At 57.9% G+C, this 21,311-nt stretch overlaps 5 protein-coding genes across 5 annotated transcripts; 1 reads left to right on the top strand and 4 right to left on the bottom strand.

The window, feature by feature from the left end:
• Positions 1-539: 539 nt before the first annotated feature.
• Positions 540-2,900, bottom strand: THITE_58222 (uncharacterized protein). Its single transcript, XM_003649245.1, has 5 exons — positions 2,393-2,900; positions 1,925-2,200; positions 1,652-1,868; positions 931-1,583; positions 540-830 (listed from the first exon to the last, which is right to left on the bottom strand). The coding sequence occupies exons 1-5, from the start codon at positions 2,804-2,806 to the stop codon at positions 747-749; spliced, it is 1,644 nt and encodes a 547-aa protein (XP_003649293.1). The 5' UTR covers positions 2,807-2,900; the 3' UTR covers positions 540-746.
• A 4,203-nt stretch (positions 2,901-7,103) lies between these two features.
• On the bottom strand, positions 7,104-13,275 carry THITE_2107776 (uncharacterized protein). Its single transcript, XM_003649244.1, has 6 exons — positions 13,259-13,275; positions 12,563-13,122; positions 12,429-12,477; positions 11,547-12,359; positions 11,334-11,425; positions 7,104-11,264 (listed from the first exon to the last, which is right to left on the bottom strand). The coding sequence occupies exons 2-6, from the start codon at positions 12,905-12,907 to the stop codon at positions 7,251-7,253; spliced, it is 5,313 nt and encodes a 1,770-aa protein (XP_003649292.1). The 5' UTR covers positions 12,908-13,122; positions 13,259-13,275; the 3' UTR covers positions 7,104-7,250.
• A 1,839-nt stretch (positions 13,276-15,114) lies between these two features.
• Positions 15,115-16,635, bottom strand: THITE_2107775 (uncharacterized protein). The gene is made up of 2 exons (XM_003649243.1): positions 15,965-16,635; positions 15,115-15,897 (listed from the first exon to the last, which is right to left on the bottom strand). Exons 1-2 carry the CDS (start codon positions 16,198-16,200, stop codon positions 15,159-15,161), a joined length of 975 nt encoding a protein of 324 aa, XP_003649291.1. The 5' UTR covers positions 16,201-16,635; the 3' UTR covers positions 15,115-15,158.
• Positions 16,636-18,429, bottom strand: THITE_2107774 (uncharacterized protein). The gene has a single exon (XM_003649242.1). It carries the CDS (start codon positions 18,178-18,180, stop codon positions 16,729-16,731), a length of 1,452 nt encoding a protein of 483 aa, XP_003649290.1. The 5' UTR covers positions 18,181-18,429; the 3' UTR covers positions 16,636-16,728.
• Positions 18,430-18,505: 76 nt separating this feature from the next.
• THITE_2107772 (uncharacterized protein) lies at positions 18,506-21,014 on the top strand. Its single transcript, XM_003649241.1, has 4 exons — positions 18,506-18,734; positions 18,806-19,846; positions 19,908-20,103; positions 20,156-21,014. The coding sequence occupies exons 1-3, from the start codon at positions 18,629-18,631 to the stop codon at positions 19,964-19,966; spliced, it is 1,206 nt and encodes a 401-aa protein (XP_003649289.1). The 5' UTR covers positions 18,506-18,628; the 3' UTR covers positions 19,967-20,103; positions 20,156-21,014.
• Positions 21,015-21,311: the final 297 nt, after the last annotated feature.

Genomic DNA, 21,311 nt, shown 5'->3' with positions numbered 1-21,311 from the left:
TGTATCTTGGAGATTTGTACAACTGTGGGCGAGTTATCAAACCCCTAGACTCCATGCTTGACCTAATGACGGAGCTTCTTAAGGGGGCATTGTGAGACACCAAACCATAGGTAACCGAAAGAAGTACTTCTGTCATTTCAAGGGGTTGTTACTTTTATCATCGCTCTCTGTCTTTCTCTTACACTGGCACAAAGAAAGAACAAGAAAGAAAGAAAAAGAGAAAGAAAAGGGGAAATGAAGAAGAAGAAAAAAAGGGAGAAAAACAATTGAAAGCGTCTATAATTAAAAAAAAAAATGATAGGTGGTGATGGCAACTTGCCCTTTGGCATTCAAACTGTTGGCTACTAAATCCGACCCAGGTGTGAGTTTGTACGGAGTATACACCCAGAAACCTAGGCTTACTGGGACAGTCGAGATACGAAGAGTTCTAAGATGGGGCAGAGACGATGTCTACCCTTAGGTACCTCAAGCTGAAGCAAGCCCCGGTTGACATCCACTGCCAACTACCGATACACTTGGAACCAACCAGGGCATGAGAGGACGAGAAAATTGCATGTGATGATTCCGATGGAAGGTAATGAACAAGGCCCATTGATGAACACAGACCAGTACGATACACGATTGAACCACCGTAAGCACAGCAGAGCCACTCATCCTTCCGACTCCCCACCAGCCATTCCCCTGTATGCCTTCCTTGACAAAAAGCAACTGAGCCGCCCCCTCAAGTGAATGCCATCCCCATCCATCTAGAACACCGTCCCGTCGCTCTCGATCAGAATCGGCGGTTCCTTGGTATTTGGCCGGGAGACCTCGGCAATTTCTCTGCCTCCCTGTCGTGGTTGGTTGTCAGTCAGCATTCCGATTCATTCACGAGTACCGGGCGGATAAAGAAAAAGAAAAGAAAGAAAGAAAAAGAAAATAAAAACCCACCTTCCAACTCCCCGCCTCCAAAACCTGCGCCAGGCTCAGCTCATGCCCCGCCAGCTCGCTCCGCAGCGCCTTGTTCACCTCGACGGTGAGCATATCGAGGAAGCCGACGGTGACGCCGCGCCACTCGACGATGACGTCGTCGCCGGGCTCGAACATGGGGGCGACCTCGACGCCGCCGGAGCCGGTGCGGGCGCAGTACTCGGCGTAGTGGCGCAGGCCGCGCTCGAGGTCGGCGGGCTTGAGCGTCAGCACGCCGAGGTCGACGAACAGGCCGCCGTTGCGGTACTCGGGCAGGCCGGTGAGCAGCTCCTGCCCGGCGAACTGGACCTTGAGGATGCTCTGCATGGGCTGCATGAGCGAGTACGTCAGCCACTGGGTGAGCTTGTGGAACGGCAGGATGCTCTCCCACGGTGCCACGCCGTTGGACTGGCCCGTCGCGTTGGGGAAGGGCGAGAAGGTCGGGCTGGCGGGCGACTGGGCGGGCTGCGGCATGGAGGAGCAGGGCCAGGCGTCGCCGAGCGAGACGCCGTTGATCGCGGTCCGCGATGGCGGCCAGATGGGGGCGAGGCCGTTCATGAGCACGTTCCAGAGGACGGGCATCGGTACGATGATGACGCTGGAGGCCTGCGTTGCTGGGTGGGAGAGGATGTGGTCTTGGCTTTGTTGTCAGCGCGGAGAACGGCAAAGGCCAGATCCAGGGGGGCAAAAAAGGGGAACCCACCGAGCATGTTGCCTGGCCGACCGTCTTCGCCAAAGAACTCCCTGCTTTGCTCCAGCGCATCGGCAAGCCGAATGAGCAGTTGGGCTCGGCCCTCGAGGCCAGCCATCTCGTTCCCGGGCCGGGACTGCAGCCCCTGGGCGAGGGCTTCCACCGTCAACCTCCGCAGGCCTTCCTTGTCCACCTGGTACTTGTTGCTTTTGCTGCCCGAGAACAGGCCCTGCGATGGGCGTCAGCATGTGCAGAGAAGCGAGGACTTGGAGGAGGCTGACTTACCGCCTTGAACATGTCCAGGCTCGCGACGGCGATGCCCTCAGACCGCCTGTAGACCCGCCCGTTCTCGGCGCTCCTGTAGCTCCATTGGGTCCCAGCCCCGGCATCCAGCAGCACGCTGACCAGGAACAGATCGATCAAGCGCTTGCACTTTTCCGTGTTGTCGATTTCCTCCGGCCATGTCGCCAGAAGATGCGCGATCCTGTCCCGTCCACCGACCCCGAAATGCTGGTACCGGCCGTGTGGCGGGATGCTCGTGAACGGCGCATCGTAGTCGCGCTGCGAACATTGCCCGGTTAGCTGAGTCCGACGCGCAGCCAACACCCGACTGCGCGGCCCAACCCGAAAAAGGGGGGAGGGGAGGGAGGGGTTAGGGGGTTCAGTGCAAATGCCAACCCCGCAAGCGCAGGCCAACCAAGATGATTCATTCACGCTCCCGTTAAGAGCAGCAAAGACCTCGGCTCAACTGACCTTGATAATGTTAGCAACAAACGAAACGACGTCCGGGAACTTGCGCATGTCCACGTCGAAGTGGTGCAGCTCGTTTCTGCGCGCCTTCTCCGTCACGATCCTGCACCGTTCCCGCACGGCACCCAAGCTGCGCAGGTAGCCGGCGGGGTCGAGCTGCGGATCCGGGGGCCGAGGCATCGCGATGTTGGGAATCGGACCGGGCGAAAACGGGGTGAGCGGGGTCCCGGGCCCGCCGCCAGTGCTCGTGGTGCCGGCCGACGTGCGGTTCATGACGCGGGCGCTTGTGTTGACGGGCGCGATGATGCTCGAGGAGCCCGAGTTGAGCGACGATCCGGACTGCGAGCTCGAGAGCGGTGGTGGTGGCGGGTTGCTGGGCGCCCTGGGCGCTTTGTCCTTCTTCGAAAACAGGCCCATCTTTGATGCTGTGGCACCTGTAGGTTTGCACGCAGATACGTCGGCCACTTGCGGGCGTGCTGCACCTGCACCTGCACTCGTGACGCAGTGGGGCACACGCTGACTGTCCCCAAGCTGAGTGCGATTGGCTGGAAGCTTCGAAGCTCGCGCAGAAACAGCAAGCGAGGGGTAAAGGTAGGGAGTGCCGCAGTATGTGAACGCCGGCCAACGGTCGTCGGTGCAGGAAAGACGGGTGCCGGCGTTGTTGTTCAGGACCGTGTACGGAATAGATGCTCGCTTGCTGTGATGCAAGCAGGAGAGAGCGTCACAGGGTTTGTTAGCAAGAGAGAACGGAAAGGGCCGGCATTTGCTGTCGCCGGAGGCTGGACAACAACACCGCAACCTCAATTTTCCCGAGGGAGCACTGGGGGATCATTGGAGCTGGCTCGTGGGCCGGGCCGGTGGAGTGGAGGCCCTTCACACACAGATGGATGCCCAGTTGAAAGTTCGGGACGAGGAGGGGCAAGGTGGGGTGCTGTCAGGGAGTCCCTTGCACCGGCCATCTGGGCCTTGGTGCCATTTCTGCCTGAGCTAGGGCCAGTTGCATGGGACGGGGCCCGGGGACGGGGAAATTGGAGGGGAACTGCATCGGCCTTGATTCCCCATGAAGCGCGCGGTGAGAGCGCAAAGAAACCGCCGGTGCGCACCGAGTCAATAGTATGTAAGCTGGCGCCACGCCAGGTCGAATTGGAGGGACGCTTTGCCGAGCTCGTTCTTCAAGCCCTGCTTTGGCTCGCCTCTGGCTGGAACTGCCCACTTCCGAGCGGCTGCCTCTGCTGATAGTTAGGTGATGCGAGGGTGATTCTTGGGGTCTTGCGGCGGTTGCTCCGTGCAAGGAGAATTTGTATCGGCCGACCGACCGGGAATTGAAAGAAAGGTGGGCCGACCGCAGAGACCAGACACTTCCATGTTGACTTTGGCGATGGAATCCACGGCCAGGACGCAGCAGGGGCGAGTGCCAGTGCCATCAACTCGGGTACCACAGTACGGGGCCTGGACGATCCCCCCCTTATTAGTGTAGTGTACGGAATACTGTGTGGTGCATGGCCTGCCGGTGTCAGACACCTTGTCTCCCATGTCCAACCCTGAGAGTGCTACGGCGCACGTCCCGGCGCCAGGGCCCCGGGGCGTCCTTCTCGAACATCGAGGAATGGGGGCAGTCGCACGGCCAGCGCTGCCACTAAGTGGTGCCTTAGTGTAAGCTGCCACAAGCAACCGGAAAATGACTTAGAGGACGTACCTAGTACGGATTCCATTCACTACACGACACTGCGCCTACGACACAGCATTACCTACACTCCAATAGTACACTACACTATAATCCGTACACAGTCTGCAGCAACCAGGATGCGGGCAGCCACTAGTGTAGTGTCAGTATTGTTGCACCCCTGCTGGCCATCGCCGGGATGCATTCCTGTTGGGCTCCGAAAATGGCGCCACTGAGCGACTGGGGGGCAACAACGTGGAGAAGGGCGCCCCCCCTTGTCCCACCGTTGTGGCGTTCCTGCAGGTACTGCAGGTACGGCGCAACCTCAACCCACCATCAGGGAGCGGCCAAGATTGATGCAATCCTTCCAGATGTCACGCTGCGTGTTGCAGTATATTATTCCGTGGAAGCGACGCCGTCCAGCCGCGTTCCCGTCCGTCGGTGACCGGGATTCGAGCGGAAGACGCTCCTGTCGGTGTGCGCTTTTTTTTTTCTACATACTGGGGTAGAGTGTAATCCGTAGGTGGTCGAGCCCCAAACCCCAAAGCTCCTGGCACTCCAGGGGGTATCCTCACTTCTTACCTAAGAGTTGGTTCTCGAAGAGGGGAATCGAGGACGTCGAGTCCTGGTCGGCACACTACGCTGCATAACGTTAGTATTATCCAGCTGGCGCAAAGAGACCCTCTATCTGTGGTGATGGGCACGCACTAAGAGGCAGTTAGGGCACGCTAGCGCTGCCAAACCAGCGCGATAAACACCCGACGGACTGGTCTGTCCTTGTGGATGGTGTTAGTGGGAATTTTCGGCTGCTCCCTGCTCATCGGTATCCAAGTCCGTCGTCCTCGAAGGGCGCTGTTTGTCGATCAAAGAGCAGACGGATCGCTTAGCGACCCAAGGTATCAATTTCGTACAGACACGAACACGCACAAAGGAGCACCGGAGCAATGGACACGCTCGGACCGTACCTAACTAACGGTTGGCCGGCGAGTTCTACACGGAACGTTAGTGTAGCCGCTCCGCGCGGAAGGATTGATTGCCTCTGAACACCAAATCGACCCGGCGGGCCCAAGGAGAACTTTGCGAAACCGGGGCCCATTTCGATTCGCTCTCTTGCTGCGTCTTTTAGCGTCCGGATCCACCTCCTGCCCCCTGATTTGGCAGTTGTCGGGCGCGACTCGGGCGAGTCCACTGATCAACCCCGACTTTTCGGCCAATCCCCCGACAGGTCGTTTGTTGAGACGATCTCTTGGGTCGTCGTTAAAGAGGTCCCGCCAAGACTAATTTCGGAGGCTACCGACGCTAAGAATTTATACACTAGGTTATTTCAACCGCCAAGGGGTGAGTAGGGCCGCGACGACGGAGAGCATCGACAAAGACAAAAAATCGCACAAGACTCGCAGCAATAACTTCACGAAATCTCAACTAAATCGCAAACAAAAAAAGAAAAAAAAAAGACCTGAATCCTAACTATAACCTATACCCTAACTATAACCTAAACCCTAACCAACCCTAACCGGGGGGGGGCTGACGCCGCCCCCCGCACCCCCGGCGCACTAACCCGTGGCGATACTTGGCCGTGTATTGGCATTGTAAAAACACGGCCCGACGTTTGGCCGAAATTACCTAGTCTTGGCGGGACCTCTTTAACGTCCAGCGATCTGTTGTCCGTGCCGGCCTACCGGTAGTTGATAGTGTATCCCTTCCAGCGGTGTTCACTTAAACACGTCCTTGGTTGATCTTACACTACACTACGATGCACGAAAGGCGCCAAAACCTTTAGGTTCCTATCCGCTAGTCCGCCTGACCGCCCAATGTTTATTACTCTGGTGGTGATCGGCCAGGATCACCGTCATGCATCGGCTGGCCGCCACCTCGCAAGATCATCTGCACTATCCCCTACGTGGCGTTCCTCGGAAACAATGAAGACGGGGAACCGATCAGAGAAAAGTTCTTGTGGGCTGCGTAAACTCCTTGCTTTCTCGCCAGGCCACCGCTGCTGGTTACGGAGCAGCAGCTCATGAGTGTTTCAGTTGTGTCCATAAGGTAGCTACCTCAGGTAGGCAACCAATTTATGCAACCGGAGCAAGTGCCGCAATTCCTCAGACCGTGCCAAGTTCTAGTCAAAAGCAATGTTCAAATCAAGACTCGACCAGATTTAATCACAGCCCAGATTCAATCACATGCCAGCAACTCTGAATCACCCCGCTCTTTTGCCGTTCCACCCCTCCGCCTCGAATCAAGCAAGAATCCGAACTTGGCAATTCCCGCTTCACAGCTCAGCAGGTTTCTCAGTGCGGCCAAAGAGCTTAGGGGCCTTCTGACTCTAATCATTCAATAATGCCCTTCTCCGCCTAAACGGGCGGCTACCTCAATGCCAAGGAGAACGGGAGAGGAAAACGGGAGAGGAGAACGGGAGAGGGTGAAGATGAAAAAGTGAAGGTACCAAGAAGCGGGGGAGAATGGTGATAAAAAGAGGAACTCGATACGGGTCATAATAGTTGAGTGTTCAAGCGAAAGGACAGAACAGAAGAGGGGAGCGTAAACTTAGATGCAAAACCTCAGCCAAGAACTTCCGTTAGACGACTGAAAGTGAAGTAGCAAAGGAGTAAATCCAGCAAGTGCCATTTGAATTAAATCCATGGCATAGCAAACCAATCCTGACTCCCTCTCCCACCACGGTCTAATGTGCAGATGATACTGAGATGCCACAAGGTGAAAAAAAAGCCAGAGGTACTCCGACCGCCGCCCCCCCCACCATTTCCCAAGCCCCCAATCCTCGCGTCCAGCCCACAACCAGGCAGCAATAGCCCTCCCAGCACCAGCAGCAACAATGATACGTACAGAGTAGTGTACAAAACTAAATGCCAGACCTCGTTGTCAAACCATCCACATCCCGTCCCATGAGTGACCCCACCGCGGGGGTCCCCTGGATTTGCAACACCGAACGCAACAACTGCCAACAACTCCGAAACCGATCTGTGGAAAGCAATTAACGCCCTGTTCCCGCCTCCCCGCCTTCCTGTCTCCCTAGTGGTAACGCCTCCGCAAAGGCCGAAGCGCCTGTCCATCGCAGTTCTCATGTGCGCTTTGCTCTGCTGCTGCCGGCAGGATCGCGATGACGGGTCCAGTCCCAGCAAGCCGTACAACACCGCCGGGGAAAGCAGGACGTGAAGTATGCATGCATCAGAACCAATCAAACTAGGATTCCTTCCTTGCATCCATCCACGACGCCGCCTCGCCGCGGTCCTCGTCTAGGATCTCGGCCGCATTCGACGGGTGAGGCGGGTTCTGGAGCTGATGCTGGTGCTCGCCCTCGACAGCAACGGCGGACTTCTTGCCGTCGCCGCCACCGGCCTCGTCCTCGTCCTGGTTGACCAGCTCCACGAACATGCTGTCGTCGCCGTCATTACCGACGCCGATGCCGATCGGATCGTTATCCCTCGCGCTGGCGCGGCTGCTGCTGCCGCCGCGGTGATCGCCGCCCCAGACCGCCGGCCCGAATATCTCCTCAGCGCGCCGCCGACCGGTGTCGGTGCGCGACAGGATCTCCAGCACCCGAGCCTTGCCGGACTCAGTCGACAGGTGCGCGTTCAGCTCCTCGTCGTCAAACGTGCCCCTCAGCAGGCGCTCCTCCAGGTCGTGCGTCGAGTCGCTGGCGACGAGCTGCGGGCCGGGGCCGGTGCCGTCGCGCAGAAACAGGGATGGGTGGCCACCCGTGGGGTCAAGGTCCATGGTGCTGCCGCCGCGGAGGATGGAACTGGACCCTGGTCGGCCCTGCTGAGAATGCGCGGACGACGGGTCGGTTCCGCTGGATGGGCGAGCGTGCGCGTTGCTCGGGAGGCCCGGCGTGGTGGGCTGGGTAGACGAGTTGCGCGAGAAGAACGAATGCGGCGCCGGTCCGTACCCAGGGCTGGGCACCATCACGATCGAACCCGGGCCGGACGCGGCAGCCGCGGCGGCGGCCTCGGCGTTCATCGCTTTGCGCTTCAGGCTGTTTGCCTTGCCCTTGACGCTCTCAGGCAGGTCGTCCGGATCGTCCACGCCATACTGGGCCAGCATCTTCTGCAACTTGGTGGGTCGCGGCTTGCGTGTGCTCTTGGACACCTCGAGAACCGGTGGGGGTTCGGGGGCGACCGGGGCCCACTTGTGCAGTTCCTGCCGGAAGAAGTTGGTCTCGTACGCAAGGAGGATCTCGGCGCCCTCGATTTTGCGGAGGTAGAACCGCTGCGTCTCCGCCTCTGAAGCGGTTGAGAGGATCGGGTTGCAGTACGACGCGATGTGGTTGCGGAACTCGGTCGCGTTGTCGATGATCTTCTTCAGCACTTCCTCCTCCTCCGGTTGGAATGGCAGGTTGGGGATCTCCTCCTGCCAGGCGATAAGATCCTCCAACTTCGGCCGAGCGGCGTCGCGAGGGATCTTGACCCGCCAGTCGCAAATCGGGCACGTGTACTTATCGTCCTCCTTGACTTTGCCGCGGGCAATCTTGAGGCATTTGCCGTGGTACCACTCGTGACACAGTTCGCACTCGATCATCATCCCGGCCTCCGTGCGCCGGCAGATACAGAAGACCTCCCGGAACTTGGGGTCCTCCCAGCGGTTGGCCTTGTCTTTCTCGGGGCTCGGCTCCCTAGACGCAGGCTCCGCTGGCAACCGGGGCTTGTCATGCACGATGTCGAAGCAGTCCAAGTTGCGGTCGAGCACATAATCCATGTGGCTCTTGAGGATATGAAGCGGCGCGTTCGTCTTGCCGAAAAGCTTTTTGCCCTTGCGCATCCAGTCTTCGTGTCGCTTCTGCTCCTTCTCCAGTTCGTGGGTCCCGGTGGGCTTGGCCTGAAGCTCCTCTATCTTCTTCATGACCTCGGCAACCTCGGAGTACTTGGGTCTCTTCCTGTAGTCGGGATTCTGGGAGCGCTCGTTCAGATCGACGATCTGCCGGTGTGCTTCGCGCTGCTTGTGCAGGATCTGGTCCACCGCGGCCATCGTCTCCGGGGAGACCGGCCAGTTGTTGCTTTGCGCCTGATCGGCCAGCGTCTGAAGCTGCGGGTAGTGGATCGAGTCGGCGTTGATCAGTTCCTGCACCTTCTTGTCCCACATGTGGCCGGCCGACAATTGATCAATGTAATACACAAGATGGTCGTTATACGGCGGTACGTTGAGCCGCCGGCCCTCCTCAATGAGGTCCCTGACACTCTGCAACGTCATCGCCGTGTTCCGGCTGCTGCTCGCTTTCTCGTTCCACTGAAGCTGCTCCAGGAGGCGTGACAGCTCCTCGAGCTCTGGGATGTCCACGTTGAAGCTCTGGCCCTCCTCCAGCAGCTTCTCGACGGGGCCGATGGCATGTGACTGGCGCTTGTTCAGAAGCTGCCTGGCATCCTCCTGAAACGCTTTGATGGCATCGGCGCGTTCTTGTAGCTGAAGGATTTCGGGGCAGTCGAACCCGATCTGTTTGGCTTCGTCAAGGAGCCGGTAGATATTCGCCACATTGCGCGTCTCGCGCTCCTTCTGCTCGTGTTGCGCATTTCCCACGGACTTGCGCGATCCCATCTGCCACACCTTCTCGTTCTTGCGGCGATTCTGCTGCTTCCGGACCGTATAGTTGGTCGCTTCCTCGACCCAGTGATTGCAGCGCTCGACAAAAGCCTTCAGCACCGGCAACGACGGCAGTTCGTAGGGTATCTTTTCGCCTTCGCTGAGGAGATTCCGTAGCGCCTTCAGCGACGGGATCGCGTCCTCATCGAGCAGTTTCTCGTACTTCTCTTCCCAAGCCTCAGGAACATGGGCTTTGTCGGCGACCTTTTTGGTCATGGAGGCGATGACTTCATCCGACTTGCGGTAGTACAGCGCGTGTTCTTTTCCGAGATACCTGTCCGACTCTGGGAGGTCGCAGCAAGGGTGGCTCCCGGCGTGCAGCAGGCAGAGGACCTTGCCGGTCTTAAGGCAGATAAATCTCGACAGGTAAGTGAACGCTTTACAGTAAAAGCAGCCGTACTCCTCCTCGGGGACATCGGCGTCGTCGACTTTGAACACAATCGGGCACTCGTCGCCGGCCTCTCCGTGAAGCACACAGCGATGGTGCTGAGCCGGATGTTTGGCATCGAGGAGGCGCTTGACGATGAAGTCGTGCTTGCCAATGAACTCCTCCCTCTGCGCGAGTTCCCGCTTATGGATCGTCTCCAATGCGGGAGCCAGCCATTTGGCTGTTTGGATGGTCAGCCCGCCGCTGGTCACGCCTTCTGCCGCGGTCCACAGCAACTCATCGTGCGAGAAACAAGGTTGCCGCCGGAAAAGTTGGAGTCTCTCCACCCCCGCAAGGCCGTACGGCTCCCAGTCAGCGGGGGCAAAGTTGACCGCTTCGTTGAAGTTGAATCCGTGGTTGAAGCCGGCATGGTATGCTTGCGGGAAGGTGATCACGAACTGTCCGGCACGCTGATCAAGCGCGTAGACGCGTACGCCCGCCTTCTTCAACTGCTCGGGGGTGAGCAGCGTGACGAGCTGAAACAGAAGATCCGGCTGCGTCTCGAACAGCTCGGGAACAGCCTCGCGCATCGCCGCCTCAAACTTCAGCGCGTCGTCACCGGGAATTCCATACCAGGTCTTGGTGGCGCCGAAGTGCTGGTAATTGGCCGAATATGCGTAGTGGTCCTCGTTGTGCCAGCAGAACGTCGAGAAAGTCATGCCGACGTAGACCCACGGGACGGTCATGCCCGAGATATCCGACTTGATGTGCCTGAACAAGCTCTCGGGGTGCAGCGGGAGCAGGTTGAGATTCCAGGGGTCGGTCGAGTACGGGTTGTCAGGATGCTTCTCGATGGTGGGGAAACCGGAGCCGTGGGTGGTGCAATGGATGTCGGCGCCGTACTCCACCTCCACTGTCTCTTCCAAGTCGGCAACTAGACGCCAGAACTCGTGTTCAACATCGTCTTCCGTGACCGGCCGATGGCAATTGAGGACAGGATCAAACGGCATCTTGTTGGCAAAGTAGCCCTGCTTGAAGTTGTTGGCCTTCTCCTGGAACTGCCTCAATGAATACAGGCCGCCTTCCTCGAAACCAAACTGGCCGTCGCCGACCAGACAACGAGGACAGTTCCACTCGGTTTCGGGTTTGACCTTGAGCGGCGGATCAAGGCATGTGCCGTGATACCTATGGTCGCAGGACTCGCAGACAAGAATGAAGCTCCCATCCTCGTTGCCTCTGCCGCACTGCTCGCATCTCTGCTGTGGTGTCAGCATCGGCAGTTGGGCACAGGTAATGCAAGGTAAATAAAACAGGGGTTGCCGTACCTCGCCAGGCGCTGCAGCTTCGTCTCGGGGCATCCTTTGGGGGGCGGAGCGGAATAAAGACATGTGGGAGCCGGCCACAGTGGGTACCGTCTCTGCGAGTGACGCTTGCATCAGCATTGGACTCGGAACAACAACCGTCAATAGGGACGGTTGGGAAGAAAAGGTTGGCTGTTGGCGACAGAAACCCAGATCTCGGAGCACATAATGGCGTACCTTTCTTGAGTCGCTTGCTTCTGCGACTCCCAGCTTCCCCATCCTCTTTGTCGCCTGGGTCCTTCTTGGAAGAATCCAGACTCTCGCAACTCGCATGCCGCTTCTGGCCGGAAGGGCCCTGGGCCGGTTGACGGCACTCGGGCGTGTTCTTGGCGGACGTGGCCGGCGTGCCGTTGTGCTTGTTAGGAGTGGCAAGGCCTTTCCCTTCCGAAGGCGTAGCCGCTGGGCGGTTGGCGCTCGTGAAGCCGGAGTTGACGGCCGTGAAGCCACCCGAATTGATAGCAGTGAACCCAGACGCCGTTTGGGGCGTGCCGGAAGCGGGCGTATCCGACATCGAAGCGTCTCGTTCGGAGTCCTTGGCGCGACCATCCATCGACTCCTGCAGCGCGTCTGTCGCGTGCCTTGCCGGGGAATCGGCGCTTGCGGGGGTGGGCACGTTAGACCGCTTCATCGGGCTCGGAGCCGGGCTGGGTGTCAAGGGACCGCCGTACTCGAGTTCAAGCTGCTGATGAACCCCGGGTTTCGCAATGCGAAGATACTCCTCGTACGGGCACAGCCACTTGGAATATGAGTTCTTCAACGAGGTGGACAAAGACGACATTATTTTGCCGCTGTAGCCGAGATCACGGCCAATCTCGGCCCATTTTTTCAACTTGCAGACTTTTTCGAAGCCACCCCGAGCCTCGACGGCCTTCTTCAGCCGGTAAAGATCGAGCGGCTTCTTATCGACGTAGGGCCATCGCGTAAGGTTTGTCCCTTGCTGTTTGTGGAACTTTGCGAGCGCATCGAGGTAGGATAGGTTCGCGCGTGTGCCTAAACAATCGCTCTCAGCAGCACGTCCGGGAGGAGAAAGTGGTCCGGGCCGGGAAGGGAAACCCTTACTGCCTTCGACTGAGTTCAGCTCTTGTTTGCGCGTTCGGAAATGAAACCTCTGCGGGGACCGCTGTGATTAGCATTGCATCATGCGAGTGTACGGCAGCAGCCGAAACCGCCGACTGTCCGGTCCAGTCGCTCACCTCTGTATCGATGGCAAAGTCGGGATTCCATGACTCCGGGGGAATGATCTTGCACATGCCGTACTGCCGCGCCTCGGGAGAAATCTTCCTGATATACTCGAACGGCTCTTTCCATTCCTCCTCGGTGGGGCGATACGTGGGCGCTTCCTGAAGACCATGAGGCCGGTTTTTCTTGGTGACCGGCTCGGGACACGCAGTGGGCTGGCCGCGTCGCTCGACCGACGAGAGATCAAGCGGAGGGCTTGTCAGGGAGCTGAGGGGGCTCGGCGGCTTCGCTGACTGGCCGCCGTTTGAGTTGGATAGTGCCGTTTTCTGCTTGCTATTGCCGCCGCCGCCGCCGGCCATGGTCAGCGGGGTTGTCGCCGAGGTACCTCTCATGTTTGCATTGACAATTGAGCCCCCAGCGCTAGGGGCCGAGACCATGCTCGTAAACGATCGCGCCGTCGGAATTTAATGGCAGCGGGTGGTTGCCTCGGGGTACGCGGTCTCGAGGGTGCAGGTGAGGGTGAACAGCGGCGGTAGGGGTCAGACGAGTAGCGGGCGCATCATAGAGGGAGAGCCTGCGGACAGAATGCGAGCAGCATTAGATCATGCGGTCCACAAGCCGGAGCCGGGGACCCAGTATCCGGCATGTCAATGTGCCAGCAAACCAGCAAAAAAGAGGTTTTTGGGTACCTATTGAGGATCACCACGGACCAAGGTCATGAATTCGCTTTGCGTCCCCAGCAGGCACAGACGAGTACGTGCGAGCCAAGGCCGGCACACTCTGAGAGACCGCAAGGGACAAGAGCACGCCAAGCCAAGCGGTAATCGAGGTTCACTGGTTTGCTGGTGTTGAGGAGACAACCAGCCTGTGGGTTACCGAAAATGTTAAACCGTCGGTGGGCTGAAGAGAGATCGGAGATGTTGCGAATCGCTGAGTGTCAAGTGAAGGATCGGGAAATGTGGAGGACGGGGATGCTGCGTGGGTGGTGGTGGGCAATGGGACAAGGGACCGACCGGAGACCGGGAGAGGGAAAGCGGCATTGCGGCAGTGGTCGGGACGACTTTGGGGCAAGGCGCAAAACCCACGACATGCACCTTCAACATTCCGGGCATGGGTGGGTCAAGCGGGGCCCCCTGTTTGCGACGGGGGTCTGAGCTGACAGCCTCCCATCGCGTGACATGGAACTTCCGAATGTAAAAGTCGGGTGTTCCTCTGGCGGCACATCCAACAAGAGAACAACGTACCAATGCGACAATTTCCCGATTTTCGTCTTTGCTTTTGCCGTGCCTTTCTTCTGTGTTTTTCTTTTCTTTTTACTACCATCGAGAAGCATACCCTTTCACCAAGCTCAGAGATACCTAGAGTGCAAGGGAGAGTGATGGACTGTACATAAGCGACTTGCAGTCCCCACGGACAGCGCTTCCTGCACGACACGAAGTGGAATCACATTGCGGGGACGAACCATGTTGGATACAGCGCGATGGCGTCGGCCCCAAAATGGGGGCGCAAGCGAGGTGACCCGCTCAACGTATATAGGTGCCTATCAACGTATCCTCGTCAACGAAAACGGTAATGCACGGCTTCGGAGAGGAACAATGGTCTTGTCAGCCGACGCAACATTGAACGGCAGTCCACGTGCAGGGTCGATGGTGGTCAGCCCGTGAATGTTGCCAGCGCCGAGAATGCGCCGGGCTGCGACCCATGTGAGGGAAGACAGGGAGATAAATACGATGCTGAGTCGCGAAAGACGACCTGAGGGTTCATTGATTGGAGCAATGTATTTCGCAACCCAGGCTACGTCCCTACGGACTGGGCATTCAAGTCCCACGAAGACCAAACTCAGAGGGGATGTAGCCATGTTATAGCGGAGTGTCGCAGCCCATGCCCAAGAAACGATGCAGTTGAGATCTGATATCGACAGGGGCTGCGATCGGCTACCCAGCCAATCATGGAGGTCTTGCCGTTGGAGCGGTGCCGAGCGGGCGGAGTCTGCTGGCACTTGTGCGACCCGGATCGGCAAATCTCGATCCGAGACACCCACGGATCCACGGCGTTAGCTCCGGCCCTGGGCCCGCAGACAGCAAGCCCCCGAACTTTTACCTGCCAGCAGCCGCCAGCATGTCGGAACCGTGATAAGCGAGATGCAGTTGTAATTCCAGGGTATCATGACTTGCAAGTCCTTTACAGTCGACCCCTTGTTTGTTCGTTAGCGTGGTACTTATGGTGGATCACGACAAGGCTCTAAATTACAAGTACCTACCTAGCCGTCTTAGTACGAAATAGACCAACCGCAACAGGAAGTCAGAGGGCACTATCGCCTCTGTATACAATACAGCTTCCTTCGGTGTCTGACCAGTTAGTCAAGTAGGAGGCGTTCAATACACTGCTTCATCTATATCAAACGTGCTTCAGTCGAACTTGGATTCTGGAGAGTGATGAGGAAGAGGTGGGCAAAAAGGCCGAGTTTGGTTGGCTGTAGGCCCCTGTTAAAAAGTGGGGGCAAGAACCAAACTAACAAATAAACCAGGATTGAACTGTAAACTCCACGCCAAACCCGGACCGAAAACCCAAATCACCGCAGTCGCCTCCCGGAGGCAGTTGGCCTCCTAATCAGGCGTTTGCCGTCTTCTTGGTGGCACGCCGACGCTTCCGCTTGAGCAGCTTCTCCACCTCCTTCTGCCCCCTGGTCCTCAGCGTCAGCTCCTTCATCATGTTGCCCCATTCCATTTCTCCGCCGCACTTCGGGCACTGGCCCTGAACAGGCAGGATACTGTCGGCCTCGGCGCCCTTGAGGAAATGCCGGCTCCAACATGACAGGTGCCCGACCCCATCACACCCCTGGTTGGTGCAGAGCGCCTGCAGACCGTCCCCCGATGCCATCTCCTCGCGGCAAACGACACAAGCTCCCTGCCGCTCAAACTCGAATATCTCTTGTCCTTTCGCCACGTAGTCCTTGATAGGCTCGTAGTCCAGCGGGAGGGCATGGATTCCCCAGCATGGAGCGCCCTCTCCCCGTTCGCGACCCTCCTCCCCGCCAACAACAGCACCGGCCAGACCCTCACTCCCGCCCTCGAAATCCGTCACCACCGCCAGGCTCGGCCTCAGCCGCTCGCTGGCGGCCGCGCACCACTTCTCCCACGCGGCAAACACGTCGCGGCGGAAGAAATGCACGCGCAGCGGCCAGCGCGCAAAGCTGGGCACGCGCAGCAGCAGGTGCAGGTTGGCGACGACGGAGGCGAGGCTGCGCGGCGGGCGCTGCGGCCGCCCGTTGGCCTTGGTCTGTGTCGCGACGGTCAGGCGCGAGGCCGACGGGATGTGCACCGAGAGGTGCGGGTTGGTGAGGGCCCACCTGTCGGTTGTCAGTAATCGCAGAAAAGATATGACGAGTCACTAAGGGGAGGGGGGAACAACGCAACTCAAATTTCAGCGCCGCCACCATGCTGGGGAAGCCCGAGACCAGGGCGACCATCTCCCAGGGACGGAGACTGCTGCGCGAGGTCCGGGCTGCGCCGCCGGGCACGAGGCCGTTGTGTTGCTTCAGCCGGCGCGGCGGGTTTGGAGTCGATCCAATGTAAAGAGACGCATGGCGGACGGTGGAACGCAGGACATAGACGGTGTAGAGGGCTGGGATCGGTTTGCATTGGACTGTCATGATTTCTGCCTCAGTGTTGAGTTGTTGTGCTGAGCCGTCACGTTTGCGTTTGCGATGCTGGACGCGGGACTGCGCGTTGCGGTAATCCTGCGCAATCCATTCGAGAGCTTTTGTACCATGGGATGTGAAACTTGAAAATTCACATTGCCAGCGGCCACGTTGTGGATTCCTAGTTGCTGGCTCAAGGGGCCAACGACCGCGTTTGTTTACCTGCCCGTGTGTACGGGGGTATTCAGTTGTTGGAGTGTACCACGGTAAACGCATCCAGCAGATAAGCCGCAATGCCCCGCATTTCTGCCACAAGTACAGATACAAGTGGGTCCAAGGCGGACGCTGCTGCATGTGGGCGGCCACTCAGATCGAGGTCCATGCAAGCCGCCTCTTCCGTCCAAGGAGAACCGTCCACTGCCAATGACAATCTCTTGCTGGGTATCGGCCATCTACATGTATTGCACTCCGTACACCACTTTGCTCGCTGTAAAAGTACACGGCCACTCCTCTGACCCTCGCAGCCACACCTCGACTTCCTCACAGCAGGCCCTGCTTCTGCAGATCCAGATAAACCTTCTCGGGCATGACGTTGCCCTCGGCGTCCTCCATCTGCACCACCGAACCCTCGTCGATCTGGTTTTTGCTCTGGTCCCGCTGGATCTTCTCCCACAGCCTGACAGCCTCCTCGATCGACGTGATGTCTCGGAACAAATACGTGCTGGTGATGCCCAACCGCTTGAGGTTGGTGATGTGGTTCGTCTCGTTGAAGTGCTTGTCGAAGGCTCGCCGACCGCGGTAGACGAAGTTGCCGCAAATCTCGCAGGGGAACTCCTGGCCCAGTCCGTGCAGCCTGTAGAGCCAGAAAGGGATGGGCTTGCCATCCCAGGCGAGGGGCAACTTGAGTGGGTTGTAGATCTTGTCGCCCTCGTCCTCGTCCTTCTCGTCTCCGCCTTTGTTTTGCGAGCTGGAGGTGAGGTTGTAAAAATTCTCCAATTCCTGCTGCCGTTCCCGCTCCGTCATGCCCTGCCGCCGCTCCACGTTCACTCGCGTGTCGTCCTTCTCGATGTTCATAGCGCCCGTCAGTTTCTTGATTCGAAATTCTCGCTCGGCGACTGCTCGCTCTTTCAGGCGATGTGCCGATGTGAGGCGCGTGCCATTCGCGTTGCCATCAGGCGTGTCCTCTCGCCGTGCGAGCAACTCCGCAGCCTTGACGTGTTTCCGCCCATTCAGATGTCCCTTGTAGACGTTCTCGTTCTTGAACTCTTTCTCGCAGGCCTCGCACCAGACCGCCTCGGCGGTGCTCAATGTCCGCCCCGCCCCGTTTGATTTTGCCGCCTTCTCTTTCTGCCACCCGGGCACCTCGTCCTTCTCCCACGCGGTCTCGAATTCTTCCTGCCAGCCCTTGAGCACCTCATCGATGTTCTCCAGAGGTCGAGTCCGCCGCATGAACGATTCCAGATATTCCATCAGCTCGCCGAGGTACTTGAAGTACTGGTCCGTGAGCTTGTCTGCCCGCTTAATCCCGCCGTAGCCCGGCTGGAAGTTGTCGAAAACCTCAAGATACTGCAAGTACCCATGTCTCTTCGCATTCGGGAGGTTGAGGTACGACTCATGGCAGCTGTGCAGGTCAAAGAACCGGCCGTATGCCTCCTCACCCGAGAACATGCTGTCGACGATGTAGGGTTGGTCATCGTCGCCCTTTCGCGGCCGGTACCATTGCTCCGAGTTTTCCGCCTGTTCGTTCGGGTAGCGCGCATGGTGTTCCTTGATCCCGGCAACTTGGCGATAAAACTCGTCGAAGGGGTCCCCGGTGCTGATTTGGAGAACCTCTTTCGACCGCAGCCCGGACTTGTCTTCGTAGAGCGAGAGCAGCTCGGCTGATTGGCGCTGGATCTGGTCGAGGAGCTGCGCAACTTCGTGGTCTCGATTCAGGCGATCGCGGATCTGTTTAGAGGTTAAGTACCAATGCCATGAGGAGATGGGACACATGGTCACCAAACACTTACGTGCTTGGGTTCCTCGCCCATGCGATCAGCGATCCCCTGTTCGAGGCGCTCCAAATCTTCATGGAGATACCGCTGATCTTCAAGTAACATTTTCGTATGTTCTTTACGAAAATTGTGAAATATTCCGGGAACTCGTTGGCTCGGTAGGAAGATCGTGAGACAGATTTGCTGATAGTCGAGTTCGAGCTTGTTCTTGGTTTTCCCATGTGCCTTTCAGCCGCGACGCCACCCAGACCGTGCAGAATTCGGCCGATGTTCATCCACTGTGGGGCCGCCCAAAACTTATGCTCCACCCGCCAAAGCTTATTCGCCTCCAAACCATCACCTCCAAGGCGCAAATCTCCAAACCTCATCGCAGCCTCCAAAGCGAACAGCGAGTTCATTCAACCGAGCCACGACACACAAGTGTGATACAGGCGCCAACTACCACAATGGCTGACGGAGTCGGTATTGACCGCAAGGCCGATGAGAAGATCCAGTTCTCGACCTCGAAAGAGGTCACGGTACATCCGACCTTCGAGTCGATGTCCCTAAAGGGTACGTCGCATGCGAGGAAGGACGGAGACGTTCAATGCAAGGCCGGTCGCGCTGACAGTTTTTCCCCGCAGAGAGCCTTCTTCGCGGTATCTACGCTTATGGATACGAATCGCCGTCGGCCGTCCAGTCGCGGGCGATTGTCCAGATCTGCAAGGGCCGCGACACCATCGCGCAGGCGCAATCCGGCACGGGTAAAACCGCGACGTTCGCCATTAGCATGCTTCAGGTCATCGATACCGCCGTGCGCGAGACCCAGGCTCTGGTCCTCTCGCCGACTCGCGAACTCGCGACGCAGATCCAGAGCGTGGTGATGGCCTTGGGCGACTACATGAACGTGCAGTGCCATGCCTGCATCGGCGGCACGAACGTGGGCGAAGATATTCGCAAGCTCGACTACGGCCAGCACATTGTCTCTGGTACTCCCGGCCGTGTAGCCGACATGATCCGCCGCCGCCACTTGCGGACACGCCACATCAAGATGCTCGTGCTCGACGAAGCCGACGAGCTGCTGAACCAAGGCTTCCGGGAACAGATCTACGACGTGTACCGCTATCTGCCGCCTGCCACCCAGGTCGTTGTGGTCTCAGCCACGCTTCCCTACGACGTTCTCGACATGACCACAAAATTCATGACCGACCCCGTCCGCATCCTCGTCAAGCGTGACGAGCTGACGCTCGAGGGCATCAAGCAGTACTTCATCGCGGTGGAGAAGGAGGACTGGAAGTTCGATACGCTGTGCGACCTCTACGACACTCTGACCATCACCCAGGCGGTCATCTTCTGCAACACGCGACGCAAGGTCGACTGGCTCACCGACAAAATGAGAGAAGCGAACTTCACGGTCAGCAGCATGCACGGCGACATGCCTCAGAAGGAGCGCGACAGCATCATGCAGGATTTCAGGCAGGGCAACAGCAGGGTGCTGATATCTACCGATGTCTGGGCCCGTGGCATCGATGTCCAACAAGTCAGCTTGGTCATCAACTACGACCTGCCGAGTAACCGTGAGAACTACATCCACCGCATCGGCCGCTCGGGCAGATTCGGCCGCAAGGGTGTCGCTATCAACTTCGTTACAAGCGAGGATGTCCGCATTCTCCGCGATATTGAGCGTACGTTTTTTTATTTTCTTTTTCCTACGTTCCCCAGTAGCCCTTTTCTAACAGCCGCTAGTGTACTACTCGACGCAGATCGACGAGATGCCCATGAACGTTGCCGACCTTATCTCATAAGGGACTGCATGACGTTGCTCAATTGAGGAACTTCCTTAGAGTAGAGGGGACTTGATGCCCTTTGGGGCTCGCGGCACTGCTTGGTTCCGCCGAGGTCGATGTGGGAGGAAAGGGGCCTCATTTTCAGAGGTAGTGTGGTATTCGGCCTTTTCCACGAACTTGACCGGGCAACTAACAGCGACTCGACAGGTCATGCCAAGATTGTCACACAAAACGACACGAATTATTTCCATGTACGGCTCCAGAGGAGCAATCTATCTATATACTGGGACGCCAAACAGAATCTGCTTGCTTGTGGTGGCTGTTCCGCGAGATTTCAGCGCAAGCGTATACTTTTGTGACTGGGCTACCGAAATGCGAACACCTGGCGCGCTATATATTGATTTTGGTCGCATGCTGAATGCAGGTGCGGGTGGTATTCATCGTCGAGGTGTCACATTACGAACGGACCGTCGACCATCTAGGCCGCTTTCGCGTTGGACGACTTAGACCCAAAATGATTTGCGGTTGAGTGATACTCGGATCAAGGCTGGGATGCTGGCAACGCGTTGCATGAGCTGCTGAAGTCTATAACACTCAACCCTCCAGCGGTATGATAGTGTGGAAGTGGAAGCCTTAGTCTGGGCAAGTCGGCATCCTTCTACTCTCCTCTTATCCCATTACTAAGGCTGAGCATTATCACCATCATCTATCCATATCGCCGGGTTCGGCTTTGGGCTCTGCGCACAGTCGAGTCACTCTTTCTCTTCTCCTGTTTGGTACATCGCTAAAGCTCTCCCTCTGAGCGCCTCACTGCCGCCGTGGATATCTTAGACTTTGGGGACGAAGCGAAGCTGGCGCCAGGCTCCTATCCGCGCAGGACGACGCCAATCCGAGGCTGGCCGCGCCTCCGGCATTCAGAAACGCGTCGATCCGTCTCGATCATGACGAAGGCCAAGCGCCTGTACGGACTCCTTGGGCTCTCAACGGAGCACGTCGCTTTGGGCCAGAAGTGAGCCCTGTGTTCCTGAGTATCCCTGGCTGCTAAGCTTGCGCGAGGATATTTCGGCTGCCAACGTTCTATAACCACTAGGCAAGTGTAACAGGCTTCCGGGGGGTGTTATTGAAGCGAGGCTTCAGTGACAGGGCTCCTGGGACAATTGAACGCTAACGCGCCGAAGTGTTCCTAGCACTGCATATTACATAAGGAGGAAGCGAGGAAGGATCAACTTTCGAAACATGCTACTTTTTCGGTCCTTTGTCCGTTCGCTGCTGGGGCCCTTTCACAAATAGGAGCTTGTTTCTTATGGGAGAGTTTAGTTAACCTTATTCAGCTCTACTCCTGTAACTCGGTACGACTGTAGTA

The sequence above is a fragment of the Thermothielavioides terrestris genome, chromosome 1 (assembly GCF_000226115.1).
Source record: "Thermothielavioides terrestris NRRL 8126 chromosome 1, complete sequence".
Lineage (NCBI taxonomy): Eukaryota > Fungi > Ascomycota > Sordariomycetes > Sordariales > Chaetomiaceae > Thermothielavioides > Thermothielavioides terrestris.
This window is presented reverse-complemented; position numbering and strand designations above follow the sequence as displayed.